This window comes from Convolutriloba macropyga, chromosome 3 (genome assembly GCF_964194025.1).
Source record: "Convolutriloba macropyga chromosome 3, txConMacr16.3, whole genome shotgun sequence".
NCBI classification, from domain to species: Eukaryota; Metazoa; Xenacoelomorpha; order Acoela; family Convolutidae; genus Convolutriloba; species Convolutriloba macropyga.
This window is the reverse complement of record NC_134470.1, coordinates 63,282,120-63,297,980: the sequence shown is the minus strand read 5'-3', so window position 1 is coordinate 63,297,980 and position 15,861 is coordinate 63,282,120. Positions and strand designations below refer to the sequence as shown.

The 15,861-nt window shown below is 37.5% G+C and overlaps 1 protein-coding gene across 1 annotated transcript; it reads right to left on the bottom strand.

Annotated features, from left to right (window-relative positions):
* Positions 1 to 1,379: 1,379 nt before the first annotated feature.
* Positions 1,380 to 15,681, bottom strand: LOC142336341 (uncharacterized). Its single transcript, XM_075385100.1, has 7 exons — positions 15,262 to 15,681; positions 11,254 to 11,818; positions 10,028 to 10,167; positions 6,517 to 6,698; positions 5,844 to 6,091; positions 5,165 to 5,554; positions 1,380 to 4,908 (listed from the first exon to the last, which is right to left on the bottom strand). The coding sequence occupies exons 2-7, from the start codon at positions 11,768 to 11,770 to the stop codon at positions 1,487 to 1,489; spliced, it is 4,899 nt and encodes a 1,632-aa protein (XP_075241215.1). The 5' UTR covers positions 11,771 to 11,818; positions 15,262 to 15,681; the 3' UTR covers positions 1,380 to 1,486.
* Between the last annotated feature and the right edge of the window lie 180 nt (positions 15,682 to 15,861).

Sequence of the window (15,861 nt, the reverse complement as noted above, 5' to 3'; positions counted from 1 at the left end):
GTTGGTCTTTTTATGCAATTTTTCGCTTGACCAATTTTTCGTCTGACCCATTTGAATTTTCGTCCTCAAAAACGAGATAAACAGGTAGCGCCCAGCGGGCATTAAGTTCTCTTAGAGCCTTTTAGCTCGATAGTCTCAAAGTATGCGATTCGCAGAAACTGTTTTGGAAACTTATACTTATGGTGTGAAGGGCGGTTTTTAGAGTTTGACCCCACCCCCATCAGCCTTCCCAGGGTGTACCCCCGCGCAGCGCTCACCTCACAGCCCTTCAATTGAGCTAAAGCTCAATATGCCCGAGGTTAGTCGCCTATGTTCCTTGTTTATTTGTTGCCTTGTTGTTCTCTGTGTCACCTTCTTGCTTTGTGGAATTGAAGAAAGATATTAGCGTTCTATGATTGGATTGAATGACTTGGCAATTCATTTGAAAATATGGTTACGCATTTTCTTGAAAAAAATTTTACCATTATTTTCTTTTATAAGTTTGCATAATATACGTTTGTACGTTTTGTTTGTCTTTGGTATCGACAAAGAAGTTGGTTTATTTATTCAAAGAATCGTAGTGTGAATTGTTGAAACAAGTTATGAATAGTTTTGTTAAGGCGTCAGGTCAAAGAAAGACCTCTGCGATGTCTTTTATCTCAGCCGCTAAATTTTTGTGCGTGAAGTTAAGTTTTATTGGATTTTGCATCGTCTTTAGGTCAATAGTTTTATATTTTGAGCATACGTGAGTTACTTCACTAAAATTGACTTGCAGTAACCTATTAATTTTAATTTGACAATTCAAAATCCAATTTCAATGAAAAAGATGTCACCCAAGCTAGGTAATTATAAGTCTGTCTCACTTGAGAGACATAAGTGCTTGAAATTTGATTTCATAGGGGATAGAATGAATACAAAGTCTCATTTTTGTCGCTTTGCAAAAATGTTTAAATTGATATTTTTTTGAGGAAATGTATAGGCTCTGGCTTCATTTTTTCAAAACAAATGTTTTGCTCGGTTCAATTTTTGTACAATCTAGTGAAATAACGAATTTAACCTCATTGTATTAAATCTCAATGGTAGACACGTCGGTCCTTAGTGGGAATCCCTCAATTTTCATATTACAATCGATTTTCGTAATACAAATGAACTAATCGTTTTTTGACAAAAGTTGCCTATCTCTGCGTTATTTGATTGACAATTGAGCCAAGAATGAGTCTAAGCGAGGCCTGAACATTATTTCCGAACGCACACTACCGGGCCTTCTTTTTTCTACTATGCTTTCTTTCTGTCAAAAACCGTAGATTGAGCTTAGCCCACCTCCACGCTGTCTGAGCCACCATCGAGCAATCACGCTCAAAATCTTGAATAGTCGTCTGTCTAACTGCTAAAAGATGGCAGAGATTTGAAAATTGACTTAATCTCAATTGCCATCAAAAGGTAACTGAAAAATATGGAAGCAAACAGCAATAAATTATATTATACTGCACTTTGTGAAGTTTTACTATCAAATCCAAGTTGCTGCTTTGTGACTTTGGTCGTCTATCTTAATAACCGGTTTAGAGGCTGGTTTGGGTTTTGCAGCTGAGCTATCAGCACCCGATGGTTTCTTCGCAAGCTGTGCTGAAATCTCAAAGAAATTCCTTTTTGCTTTAAAATCGTTCTGACTAAGCTTAAAATTGCTGGGCAATTTGCTCACAATTACCGGTTTCTTTTCAGGCGCTGTTTTGCTATCTCTATGAGCGGGTGACTTTTTCATAGGTGTTCTAACTGGAGGAGGGATGTATCTTGGGTTCGAAGTTCTGCTGTTTTGTTCGAATGAGTTCTGAGGAGTTACTCGGGGAGAATTGCGAGGAGAAGGACTGCTTTTGCGACTTGGGCTGCGGAAACTATCAAGCGCGGCGTTGAATCCCATTTTTTCATCTTTTGACCTATCTCTGGGCCGTGAATCGCCTCGATTTCCTGGTGGACTCTTTGAGGTGCTGGCGGATAATGCGAGTTTCGAAGATTGCTGTGGTCTGGTTAGACCTTTATCAGGAGTTAAATCCTTCATTTTTTCTGCAGATTTGGATCGGGATGTTTCCGGGCGTGCTATTTCAACACGTTTTGGACGGCTTGGTTTTTCTGGATTTAGCTTTCTATGTTTTTGTGTTTGCTCATTTTGCTTATTTAACCGGGCTTCATTTATTGCAACAGGAATTTTACTAGGAGATTGCTGTCTAATATGTGACTTGGGTTCAACAGATTCATTTTTTGACAGACGCTCTTGCAAAACTTCGTGGTTCAATTTTTCTGGCGGTGTTCGTTCAATGTTCTGTCTTCGTTTCTTTTCACGCAAACTGGGAGGCTTGTTTTTGTGGCCGACACCCCTTGGATTTCTCCTGGTTTTCATAGGTTTCCTTATTTTATCAGTTGGATCAACTTCCTGTGCAAATTTTGATTTCCATTCGTCATAGGATATCAAGTTCACGGCAGCTGGTTGTCTGTAGTCTAATTCAACTACTGAAACTGGGTTTTTCCCTTCTGACTGCGAGCTTTTGGGTAATTTGCTATTTCGTGTAGATTTGGTGTCTACTATTTGCTTTTGTTTCCATTTTGTATGATCGTCAGCTTGCTTAGACTCATTGATGGTCGAGTCCTTCAAAATTGTAGGCGTTGAGGCATAAGAAATTTCTCCGTCTTTTTCGGTCTCATCCAAAAGAATTGTGAATGAATTACGGCTCTCAGAAACTGTCTCTATTGTGCTGGTGTTGGGCTTCAGACCATTTACACCTTTACGGTTTTTGGGTGCTGAGGTAGTGGGATCTTGTGAACGTCCTCGACCTGGGTTGTAAATAGGATCATTCAGATATCGGTCCATTCTGGGATTTGAATCCTTGACAGGGGGTGTGTTCCGTGGACTCGTATGACGTGTTGTTGGTGAAACAATATTTGTTTTGGAATCTTTGATGTCTGGGGTTTCATGTTCCTCTAATTCATGGATTGGCGATATTTTACGATTTGTAGGAGTAACAGATGGATGTCGCTCAGGTTCAATATTACCAGAACTGGTTTTCTCTGACTCCGGATCTTTTGGATGGCTGCCAATGTTTCGAGCATGAGGTCGTGGTATCTGAGGTGGTCTCGAGCTAGAGTTTCTTAATGAGCCAGGTAATTTTCCTCTCGTGATTTCCCGAACATTCTCTTCTGGGACTTGAAACGTTTGCTTCTGGGGAACAGGAAAGGAGTCTTTAAAGGCTTCCAAGTCATCTTCAGAAGAGTTTGGAGTTATCCCGAATCGTGGTTGGTTTGAATATTCAGATTTGTGCCCGGTAGTTGAGAAGTTTGGCGCTCGTCTGTCTGCAAATTTTTCTGGGCTGGGCAGCACATCATACGTCTTATTAGTTGAAGCTATTGACAAGTTGCTCTTTGAACTGGGACTGCTATTCTCTCTTGTTAACGGGATATCGTTATGCTGATATGAATTAATATCGGTAATTGGACCGTGCATGACATTATTGGGGTAGCTCTGTTCGGATGCCACAGCTAGAGTCGTTGCGGGTATCTGATCATAGAACTCGGCGATCTCATCAGGTTGTAATTGTTGGACCATGTTGGTGCCGTAATTCAATTCTAACCTTCTGGGATCTGGACAGGGTTCTCGTTCAAGTGAGAGTGAGTTGCCTTTGAACGGAAATTTCTCCTCTGTCAACGTGTCCTCGGGGGTTGTGTGGAACGACTTTCGCATTCGTTCGTCATCGATTGCGGATAATGAGAAATCGTCAATGTTAACCTTTGAGTCGTCGAGTAAAGACATATAATCCCGGCTGTCTTCTCCTATGGTCGAAGGAGGTTTGCGACTCAGACTTTCAACTCTTCTCAAGTCTCCTAGATTATAATCATCACTGAACATAGTGGGGTTGTTGAAGTCCTCATAAATTGGCTCATTCGGGTTGACGTCAAATTCCTTGGAAGTTTGCTTTACTCTTTTCAGAAGATCGTCAGCAACTTCAAAATCGCCATCATATTCAGTGGACCAATTGCGCCGTGACTTTGGTCTAACGGGAGTTGAGGTTTGAGAGTCTCGATCACTATTGTACTCTGAGGCGTTTGAAAGTCGTTGTGTTTGCGGAATAGTTAGCGGTGGCGGCTGAGCAGTTGTCTTAAATCCCATTGGCGGAGATTTTGAGGTAAGGTCACCAGGCGCCGGTTTATTGTCGGCCGAATTGTGCTTATACGGGTCGTTGTGGTCTGACATTTTCCTGTTGATAGTTGGGGATAGTACATTCTCACTTGACTGAGATAATGGTCGACTTCTTGAAATGTCTATTGGGGTCTGAGATGAAAAAGGTGATTTAGGCGGCGTGACTACACCTTCGGGAAATAGCCTTTCAGTTGCCGATTTGGGTCGTGTCTTTTTCGTTTGGGTATCAGGCTCGTGCGTTTCTTGCAATAGTTTGTTCAGCTCATTACTAAGTTTGTCAATTTTTTCGACTGCGTCTGGTGACTTCATTCTGTCGAGCGAGCCTTCGCCTTGCAGTTGATTACGGGAGCGTCTTGGAAGTGGTGTTAGCTCTACTGGAGCAATGTGACTGTTTGACGGTTGGTTGCTGCTTCGAAGTTCATCAAAACCCCTATCCGTGTTCAAGGGATGAAATTTATCTGGATAGTTAAAATTTTGGTTTGTGTCTGGGTTTGGAAGGGTCTGAACAGCAGCCTGTTTAGTAAGAGGAGAGTGGAAAAAATCATCGTGGTCGGTAATTTCTGGAATGAATCTAGCCTCCATATTTGCTGCAGTGTTAACTGGTGAAGTGGCAAGATGTTCTACGGGAACCGTCGCGTTTGTGATTGAGAAGCGTTGTCTGTCTGGCTCGCTGTGGTTTGGCGTCTCTTTGCCATTGATGTTGTATTGCGACAGATTCGTATCAGAGTTCTCTACATCACTCAACTCTAAAACATTCAACTATCACCGGTCAATGAAATTAAGGACAGATCTAAGGCTGGATTTTACTCTGGTTTTCTGTTTTATAATCAGCTATTTGAATACATTTTTGTTACAGCGGTCCACAAACCTTAAACTATCCTTAATAGATTAATTTTAATTGAAAGGTTAGGTGAGATTTCAATAGCAAAGAATCATTTGTCTCCAAACTGTTTTCAAATTTTTAGTTTATACAAGAGTGATTGATTTTTAATATAGGCTAACCAATCTTGGGAACTGTTGAAGTTGTGTTGTGTCGATTAGAGTCCGGGTGTGAAACCTCTGGCAACTTGGGTAGAATAGCGGGTGCCTTAGAGGGTGATTTAGCTTTGTATTTTTCCATTTTATCTGCAGTCTTTTTATCTGGTTTTCCCGAATAGATTATCGGCTCCGTTTTAGCAGTAGGGTCGAATGGTCTCCTGGGGTTGTATTTATTCAATAATGAGGTAACCACACTTTCGTGGTCGTGTTCGTCTTCGCTGTCCTCATCGCTTAGCACGTGACCATTTGTGAACAGTTTATCATTGGACGCTGATTTTGCTGGGAACTCGTGACCAATGGGACGTGATAACCCATCATTGGGATCTTTGGGGCCCAAGTCGGGTAAAGAAGGTGCTAAATAAAATTTAATGTTCGAGACTTTTAATATACGACAGTATCTTCCAAAAGCTGATATAAAAAAGTATTAGCGTTTATAACATTGAGTATTGAAAAATGAGGGGGGTCTGTCGCCCAGAATTCGCATTTCGTACGCAAAGCACTACTTTATTGATAATAGTTTTTACGAACCCAGGTTAAAATGAGAATAACTTTTTCGTTTTGAAAGCACAGCATCGTTATGTCACCAGAATTCTATCGCGATTTCATAAGTCAAATTCTATCCCAATTTTTATCGAGGACTTACTAGAGCTGGTTTTGTGCAAAAGTCTGTCATCCAAAAGTGTGGCTTCGCGTAACTTTGGTGGCGCATCCAGTGGCCTGATTTCATCTTGGGCTTTGCCCTGATTCAACCTGGAGTTGCTCCTGCTGACAAACTCATCCGCTATCCGGTTGGGACTGTGTTGTCTGGGAACCCTTGGTGTAGCCAGGACTTCCAGGCTCCTGCTACGTACCATGCCATCGTTATTGGGGATGTATTGACCTCGAGGTCGCCTATGATAAAAAATTATTGGATATCTGACCAGATTTGATAAGGTATGGGAATATCAGAGTTGCTTTCTTTTTGTGGATTCAAATTTGACCCAGCAATCTTTTTGGGGATACTTGAAGGGTATAATTTGTGTTCAGCCTTCTGAAAATATTTTTGTAGCGATTATTCTGTTATTCGTTCTTCGACAAACTTCAGTATTCGGCTGCTACAATTTGCGAAGGTCAAAATGACAAAAGAAATTATATTGATGCGAAGAGTGCAGAAAGCTATACTTCCGATATCAATGTTGTGTATAAGTTGTCAGTTAGCAGCATTGTTTTTACTTAAAATGTTCTTTGAATCTCGTGTACCAATCCTGTTTCTCGACTTTATGTTGGTCAATATTCAGAAGTTTTTGAATTGCACTTCTTGCTTTATCCATACTAACTGATTGGGGTCCTTTTCTCGGAGGAGCACCATTGATATTCTGTCAAGGGGGCGTCTCAACATATTGATCACATCCATCTGCTGCCAGTGTTTCAAGTGATGCCCGTTTACCATGGCTACTATATCTCCAATCTCTACTCTACCATCTTGTTTGCAAGCGCCTGCGTCCAACAATTTGCGAACCTAAAAATGGTTCAATTGAATTTTGAAGGGTAAAGGAAAAACATTGGTGATAACATTTGAATGCATATTTTTATCTTCCAAGAAGGCGAGATAAACTGAGTATTTTATGACATCACAGAGTATTTTAAGTTTCTCTTCATGGGTCTTTTAAAAGAATTGTTGGCCCAGACCAACTGTATCGTAGAAATGCCGGGCAGTACTTACGCGCCGAATGGGAGGGACTCTTGAGAAGAACAATTACAGTCTTTATGCAGCATAGAACTTATTTGCGTAATTAATTAAGTAGTATAGGAGAACTTTGTGCTTAGTGGTTACGACATGCTTATCAAATTAAATGTCAAACTTGTACAAACACGGGATATTGAATAATCATCATGCAGAGCAATCATCGTGATAGCGCAGCTAAACGTTCTTTTTCAAGCAGCAAATTTTACTCGAAACTGAATAATAGCCAGTGTACATTGGGACATTGACTGAGTACTGACCATACCGAGAAAAAAAAACAAATGTTCAGATTAGTTCAGCACTAATTTGAACCGGCACCCGCCTCCGGCTTGTTTGTAATTCCAGTGAAAAATATTGTGCAGATCGGGTAAATATGACATTCTGTTCACTGCAAAACTTAATTAGAGCGAGGTAATAGGCTTGTGAAGTGCTTCTAGTTTCTATTTAAAGAGGCTATTGAAATATTTTTTGGCTGTAGGAGTTCAAAAATAATTTGGTTTTTATTTGTCTCTTATTTTTTTTAGAGCCAACTAGATAGAATTATTGTTCCAACCCTTAACTGGTTTTTTGTTCAGCCAATTTTCGATCGATATATTCATCGTACAGAGTTGAGTTGTTTCATTGGAAAGCGTGTCCATCGTAAAATATCAAATTAAAAAGATTTTTGAGAATTACGTTTTTTCCATGGAGTACAAAGGTTTAAAATTTTGAGAATGTTAGCTTAGCTTCCGCTGTATTATTCTTTTTTTTCTGTAATTTTTTGCTGAAATTTGGATCATTTTTTGCTAAGAATATGAGAAATCTGTAATCGATAGTCTCATTGATTTTACGTTTAAAGATAAAAAGAGTTATTGAATTCTTTGAACCAACTTTTTTTGGATAAATTGTTGGCTCAATTTTTGAATTAGTTCAGCATTTTTTAATTTTTCAAGAAAAATACCACCAAATATGCCATTTTGTCCAAATTTACTGGTAGTGCAGACATAAAACACTGCCGACACGATCTTATTTTACTCAGATGCCGGCTGGCTCTTATTTTTACCCCTGGTTCTTAAGAAAGCGTTCTGGAACTAACATTTTACGCAGCGACGCTGTTTTCTCACAAAATTTTTCTGGTTCTTGCCTGTATTTGTTCTTTTTGTCATATGACAATCCGGATAGTAAAAGGACTCAATGGTTTCCTGCGGAGGTGTAAATTAAGTCATTGAATGATTTCAGCTGATGGCTTATGGTTTTCAAACCATGCACATTACTGAGCTCCTTTGTTGCAATATATTAAAAAGATTTTCTTTCAACTACATGTTGCGATTGTTGAAAATTGCAGCAGATCGGGCGTTCGATTTTGCATGGAGCCTTGGTTAATAAGAGGGCATATTTCAAGTAAAATGGAGCATACAATCAGGAGAAATAAGTCGGTTTTTGACTAATCTAAGAGTTCAATGGCTACATATGTTTTTGAAGATCCCCAGCTAATGATTACTTCAATTAATAATGTCAGGTTGAAAGATAGCAAATCAATAGAAAAAAGTTAACTAGAGGCAGAATTCGAAAACTCAGGTCAAATTTCTATCAGATTAATTGTCACCTTGTCCTCCATTCTATGCCCAACACACTCACCAAATCAATCGGAACAGCTGTTTTTAAGGCCTAATATCATAAATTGCATAAACTGCGGCGTGCGCTCTTGCATTAATAAACACTGATACAATGCTCACGTTATTTTAATATAACCCATCCGCGCCGGACGAGTTGTTCTCGAACAAATGGCAGTGGACTCAATTAGAGTTCAGTCTGTCAATGCAGGGGTGCTTCTGCTGGGATAAATTCAAGTTTCGGGGAGGATACTGATGGGGAGGGACATTTCTTAATTTTTATTATTAGCTTTCGATTTTTATTTCCGTCTGCCATATGTCAAGCTCGAATACTGTTTAAAATTGATCTACAACAGGCACTATGCGAGAAATGCCTGGTTTAAATTTTAGTTGGCATTTTAGCTGTCAGTGGGTGTTAATGTAATTGAACAAAGACTGAAAATGGGCAGTGTTTTGAGCATTCTTGAGCCCCAGTCAAAAGGTTGTGCGTTCTTAATAAAATCGTTAAAATGGAAATATTTGTCTTATACTATCTGAACGCAAGACCATGCATTGATTTTCAAATTGTGGAAGCTTTTTGTATAAAAATAAGTTGCACTTCGTCGACTTGCTAAGAGATAAAAATTTTGGTTTCAAAATTCATTGATTTGCTGTAATTTCTTGTTTACTGAAATATTGTAACGTTTGGACATTTAAGTGTTTTCTTATGGTTTTAGGGTTGAATGGAGTGTGATGCGTGTAATGTAATCGCGCATTTCTTATTCATTATTCACTTAAACGAATTTGCGATTTCGACTGTTGTTCACGGATGGCTTTTTGCGTGATCTGTATTGCTCTGTCATTCAGACTTTTAGGCCGCTTCACTCAATTGGTGGCAGTGTACAAATTTTAAATGAAGTGTGGCAAAATTAGTCTTTTTTTAAGTTTAAATTGGTGTATGCAACCCAATACCCACCCATCCCGCTGTTGAAACTGGGTACAATGTAATCGATCCCCTGCCAGTCATTCGAGAGTAATCATCTGGTACTTGGAACTTACAGACTTCCTCACATTTTTACACTTTCTCATTTTTGATTTACTTTTATTCCCATTTTGCTAGTTTCTTGGAGGCTTTGAAATGAACGTGTCCTCAAATGTCATATTTATATAACGGTTTTACCATTCGAGGTCCATTCCATACATCTGAGGGAAAATCACTCGTAAATTCTTTAGAATCAAATAGCTCCTTAACATATTTTGTAACCACATTCGTCGTACGTATTTTTGCGCAGTCGAAGTACAAGTAGGATTGTTTGACTAAAGCGGGGTGGAAGAGGCGGAACTGTTTCCTCCCTCCTCCCTAATATGACATCTATAGTTTATTAGTTTACCCCTTATAATAATGTGTGTTGTATACGCGATTAGTTTGTTCAAACATTTTTAAAAATAAAAACTGAAAGTTCGTTCTCTGGGGTAAATGAAACAGTTCCGCAGAGTTATGTGACGGGACAGTCAAGATATATTTTATGTCACCTGAAAGTATCCTGTGAGTCGCTCATCGTCACATGCGATGAGACTGAGTCCTAGTTGGACGCTGATTGGCTTGTCTAGAGTCAACACCACTGGGGAGAATCCGACTGGGATCTTGAAGTCCACTACCTTCCTGCCACTCCCTAAATTTACTCCCCAATTCGACAGGTAGTTTGGACTGTCCATAAAATGCTAACGGATGTTTGCCTTCTTTGGCACTACACATGTAAACAACTATAGCGTTTTTTCTACATATTGGCCACCATGAATATTTGTGCTCAACATTCATTCGGATCCGTTTTTGAAATTGTGAACAATTTTTTTAAAAAATGTTCAATGAGTTTGAGTTGAAATTGCGATGTTTCGTGTTCATTAATAATGGCTTGCAAGTTTTAGAGACAGACTCCGTTACTTTTAGAGACTTTTCCAGACATGTAGAGACGCCGTGAGATGTGGCCATGTGGATCAGTTTAAAAATGGGACAGTTATTGTGACTCCGTATAGGGAATAGCAAGAGATGGATGAGCCCATGATGTGTTTTATTCAGTTTATCCCACTCAAATATAGCTGTTTTTACTGTGCTAGATTTCCTTCGCGAGGGTGAAAAGATGGTAACTTATTTATCTAACTTCAAACTATCCTAAACTCAACTAAATTTTGAATTTCCTGATTTTCCATATGCTGTCTAAAATGGTGAGATTATCATTTGCAGTTTTTGTACTTAAAAATTGACAAGGTATTCGTACAGTGACTATCATTGCTCAAAAAATTTGATTAATGGTCTGAAATGGATTCAGCTTCAACCCTTTGATGTTAAGGAAATTCAGATAAATTCGAGGTCAAGCGAAGTTCTGAATGTTTCTCTAGGATATTTCTCGTTTTCATTTCTGTCACCCTTTTGATGATGATGATGATGTAGATATATTGAATATTATATATTGAATATTAACAAGTATACATTTGAAGACAGGTGTAGCTTATGTAATATTCGTCTTTTTGGTTTTACTAGTTTGGTTTTGTTCGTGTTTTGGATTTAGTTAGCGTTTTTGCTTATCAGTTTAAAAGTTATATTCAAAAGCTGTTTATTTGGGACGTAATAGGAATCCACCTAATTTTTAATTTTGGAGGAATAGTTGATCAAATGATGTAATTAAAAAAATCTGTGTGCGGGACAACGATAACAGCTTGCTTTTTTTGTGAGTGACAATGTAAACCAAAGCATATCTCACCTGCACTGTCCAACGTTTCATTACTGCTGTTCAGGTTCGGACTTTGTTTACCATGATAGCCGTAATGTGCCAAGTGGTCACGCTTCCGACCTCGCGACTTGTAAATGCTCTCTGCAACCGTCATCTCTTCTGTCAACGCTAACCTCGTTTGTCGTCGATGGTTGATAAAATCAAAGCCAACTTCGTCAACCTCATTATCGCTTTTGGCCGTTTGCTGTTGAATTTTGCGCGCACTCTTTTTATTCTGCTTTTGATTGCTGTTCTTTCTCGGACTCGTCAATACTTTGAAGTGGTTATAATTTTCGAAGCCTCTTTGGTGTTGGTAATAGACTGAAGATTGATTCTGCTGCGATAATGAAAATGTACTCAGTGAAATTGGTGATTGGTTTGCTATCGAATCTTTTACAGGACTGTTGAATCGTTTAGCTAATTTTCCGCCTGATTTACTTTTAGTGTTGCCTGTGTGATCAAATATTGCACTGACTAATTTGGCTGGGAACAGCTGAGATGGGGCCATGTTTCAATGTAAACAGAACCCCGGTTGACGAATTGTGAAGCTCAGAATCTGAAGTTAAACTCACAAAATAGATTGAAACTCAAGCAGTTTTTAAAAGTTGGTCAACATTTTGAGATAGAGTCGAGTTTTTGTGTAGTTGAAGCTACAATTTTTTTCGCCGAGAATGAAAGTTTTGCTCTCTGCGTGTTATACAATTAATTGAATCAATTTTTTCGGTAATTGATTAGATTCAAAGGCTGCAAGCGTTTTTATCTCAACAAAATCATCGTAGCTCTCAGCGGTACTGTTTTGTTTTTAAAAGAAGCTTTTTGTGACCACATTTTTTCTCAAATTTTATTACATGTTTCGTTGCGTCAACAAGCCAAAGTCAATTTTGTGTGCCATTTTACGACAGTAAGTTGTTTGTATGGGGCTTTGACCACCTCACCTCGTTATTGTAAATCTTGTCTTCAAAAGATGTTTGGTAGGTTCGGTTTACATAAAATGAGATTTGAATTTATCAGCATGGTGCTGGACTTTAAACTATAGCTGGGACGCAAAAATTGAGACTTCAAGGCGTTTGTTCTAACAATTAATGTGAACAATAGCGCTCCTGATAGTATGTGTGACATGAAATTATCCCCCAAGTCTCTCAAACCGGTTCAAGAATTTTTGTCAATTCTGAGAAATTAGGTTCATCTTTTGGAAAGAAGTCTTTACCGTACATGAACAGCCTGAGGCACCTTATCTGAAGCAGGTTTTTGATTTTTCTCTTTTTCAGGAGACTCAGCTGCTAACAACAGAATGATAGAAGTAAGATGTATTATTTTGAAGATATGTATAAAGGAGATAATTTTTAGGGTATCGTTTTAAAAACTATGGGATATAACAACAAAAGATAACACAAATTCTGTACGCAATTTCAATGCATTTATTTAACTTTAGGAATGACTTTTGTTGTCAGAGACAAAACAATAGCGAGATATGACCAGTGAAGATCGATATTCTAAAATTATCATCAAAGGTTGATAAAAATCTAAGAAGCTGGTACACATTCTTCTATAGGACGTTTCCATTGTACATTTGAATGATTGTGCGATCTTAAATTATTATTTAAATTAAGAGCGTCCTTATCATAATATCGATCTTTTGCACATGTTTTGTCTCAAGTCCGTGCAAAAAGTTATGATACAACGTTACTGTATATTGTATTTCCTTTTTTGGCTAGTTAAAAAAAAACATGGCAGAATTGATAACTTTTGGAAATCTTTTTTCAAAAAATTGACAGCCTGTATTCTCATCAAAGCTATAGCTGACTGTCACAGTATTTTTTAACAGATACGGAACGAGCTTGATGAATCTGTAGAAACAACCATAGAATACTATAAAAAATGTGCCTTTAGATAAGTTTAAAATTGCTAAATATATTTCTTCAAGAAGACGTTATAAAATTAGTTTTTTCAATGCAAATTTACGTTATTGAATATGAATCGTTTTTCGAGAGTCACCTAAAGTTTGAATGACGAACAATTCAATCGGAGTGATTTAGGTCTTTTTATGAGAACGAGCAAATTTTACGAGAACTGCTGATTGAAAGAAACTGTAACTGATTGTAAAAACTAAAGTCAAGAAAACACCTAACAGCTCATGAAGCGGTGTGTTCGTCATTTACTTTATTTTCCCGGTGATTTGTCAAAACTAATCAGATTTTAAAGATCAAGCAAAGTTTTTATATGAAGAAAAAGCAGGACACCTAACGAGAGAATAAATTGTGAATTTCAGATTAGAGACGTTTTTCAATTTTTGCTGTATTGGTCTTAGATAGCGTTTTTTTTTTCGAAATCCTCATTACGGTGGAAATATTACGCCTTTGTGAAAAGTGTAATCGTTAACTGTAGACCACTGACGAAAAATGCATGGATTTGGTCATTCGTATCCAAGTATAGCGTAACCATTGTCCACGATTTTGAGAATATAGGACTTCGCAGAACTCTTCAATTGGTCTAAATCGTTATTGCTGGAATTTATTTAGTAATTACTTAAGACCCACTTCAGAAACTTGATTTTCTATGACCCTTGATTTGAATAGTTTTAAAACCGCTTATTGTCTTCTTTAGCCCCAATTGTTATTTAGAGAAAATTTTCTGCAATTAGCAATTTTGTTTTCTTGCATTACATGTTGCGGTAAGCGTGTATAAAAGTGACAAAGTCTTGTCTGTTTTTAACGTTTGCTAAAATGTCAGCATCGTGGAGAGCTGTGATGGATATTTCCAGTTTTGATGTAAATTTACTGTGAGTTTTGTTGTCTGTCACTATTGTCCACGCACGCTTAAAACTAATCTTTAAACATGGCTCGTTGAAAATGGTGACTTTTTTAATGAATTTATTTGGCAAAAGTACATTTTCCACCGTAAATGCTTTTTTCGGTATAGAAACCGCAACTTTTGAGTCGAAAAAACTTGTTTTGTGGTTTTACAAATGAAAGGAAATTTCACTGCTTTAACACGGTACCACTGGTTTTTGTATACTAAGCGCATTCAAAAAGTTAAATTTTGTTTGACTAAAAACCTGCCTGGGTTATCGATTTCCCCCTACGATTGGTTTACTTAATTCTTCTTGCGGTTGCGGTATTTGGCTATGATAAATATTTGAGATGAAATGTGATTTGTAAGACTTTTTCATGCGTTGTTATGATTAGCTTAGGTTTTTAAATTGATTTTGCCAATAATTTTTTGTCTTTCTGTAAAATGGAGTTTCAAGTTGTCAAATCGAGATGGTCTCATATTATTTGTTGAAGAAATTTTTGATTTTCAGATTTGTAAATGACAAACAAGGAGGATGATTTCTGAATTCATAATACTTAAAATAAAGTTTGTATAAGTGAGGGAGCCAGATATGACGTTTATTTGAATCTTGCGTAGCAAAAGTCAGCGTTTGTTTTTAGGTTTATACGGAATAATCTGGTCCTTTTTGATGCACAATGAGTGAAGGACAATTAAGTGAAGGACAATTAATCATCACGGAACTAAGCGTTACCAGCTTAAAGTGATTTTGATATCTCTTTCACCACTGAGCAGGCATGCGTGAGAAGTGTTGCCTTTTGGTGGGTTTTCTCTTTGAATTTTTCTTAAGTTTGTGTTGAAGATAAAAACAGTTTTTTTTCCAAAAATGCTAATGCTAATTTAATGCTAATGCTAATTTAATCAGTATAAGCCAAAAGTTAGATTCTTAATGTTAAACGTGGTTTTTTTGTTGCAGATTAAACATTTAAGTGTAATACTACATAAAATGAGGTGTTGTATATGAGTCTAAACATTAAATCATTGACAACTGTGAGGTAAATCATTGACAATGGGTTGTCTTAATCGATTTTTAATTTTTTTGGTTCCAGTCAATTATAAAAAGGTACTCTTGAAAGTTTTGACTCGAATTTTTATATTAGGCTTGTGATAAATTTTTGGTAATAGCTCACAGATCAGATTTAGTTGGGTTTTTGACAATTTGTAACATACCTGATTCCATTATAGCGTTTTTTGTGTGACAACTGATTATTGATAGATAGTGGCCAGGATTTCGTTTTAAAACGAGAATATGAATTTATTTTTAGTTACTTTTAAAGCGAGATTCTAATGTGAAGTAAAAATTGCGAGAGTAAGGAGTGCAAATATCACATGTTTGTGTAAAGTGTTTGGTGTTTTCTTTGTTCAATATAGCTACACTTGTTGCTCGGCTGACATGGCGTTGTTCAAGTTGAATTAAAATATCTATGTGGTATTTTTCGTAATTCCACACTTTCAGAGGCGCATTCCATGACTTCGCTATGACTATATTGCTCTGTTTGGTCCTACGGTTTTTGCACCAAATTTGAAGTGACGTGAAATCTTTTATTTTTGCAGTTTTATGGTATCGAAAGTTTGAGGAATTAATTTTTTTTGTGTTGGCATGTGAAAGGATTTGCTTTCGATAGTGCTAAAGCTAACTTTTACTGTCGTTTTCAATCCATAGTATTTTCCCTAAAATGTACACTATAATACTTTCACCATTTGAAATGAGTTTGAATAAAAACCTGATGTGAAATGAAACATGTGTTGTGACCGCAGTCATTCTGTCCA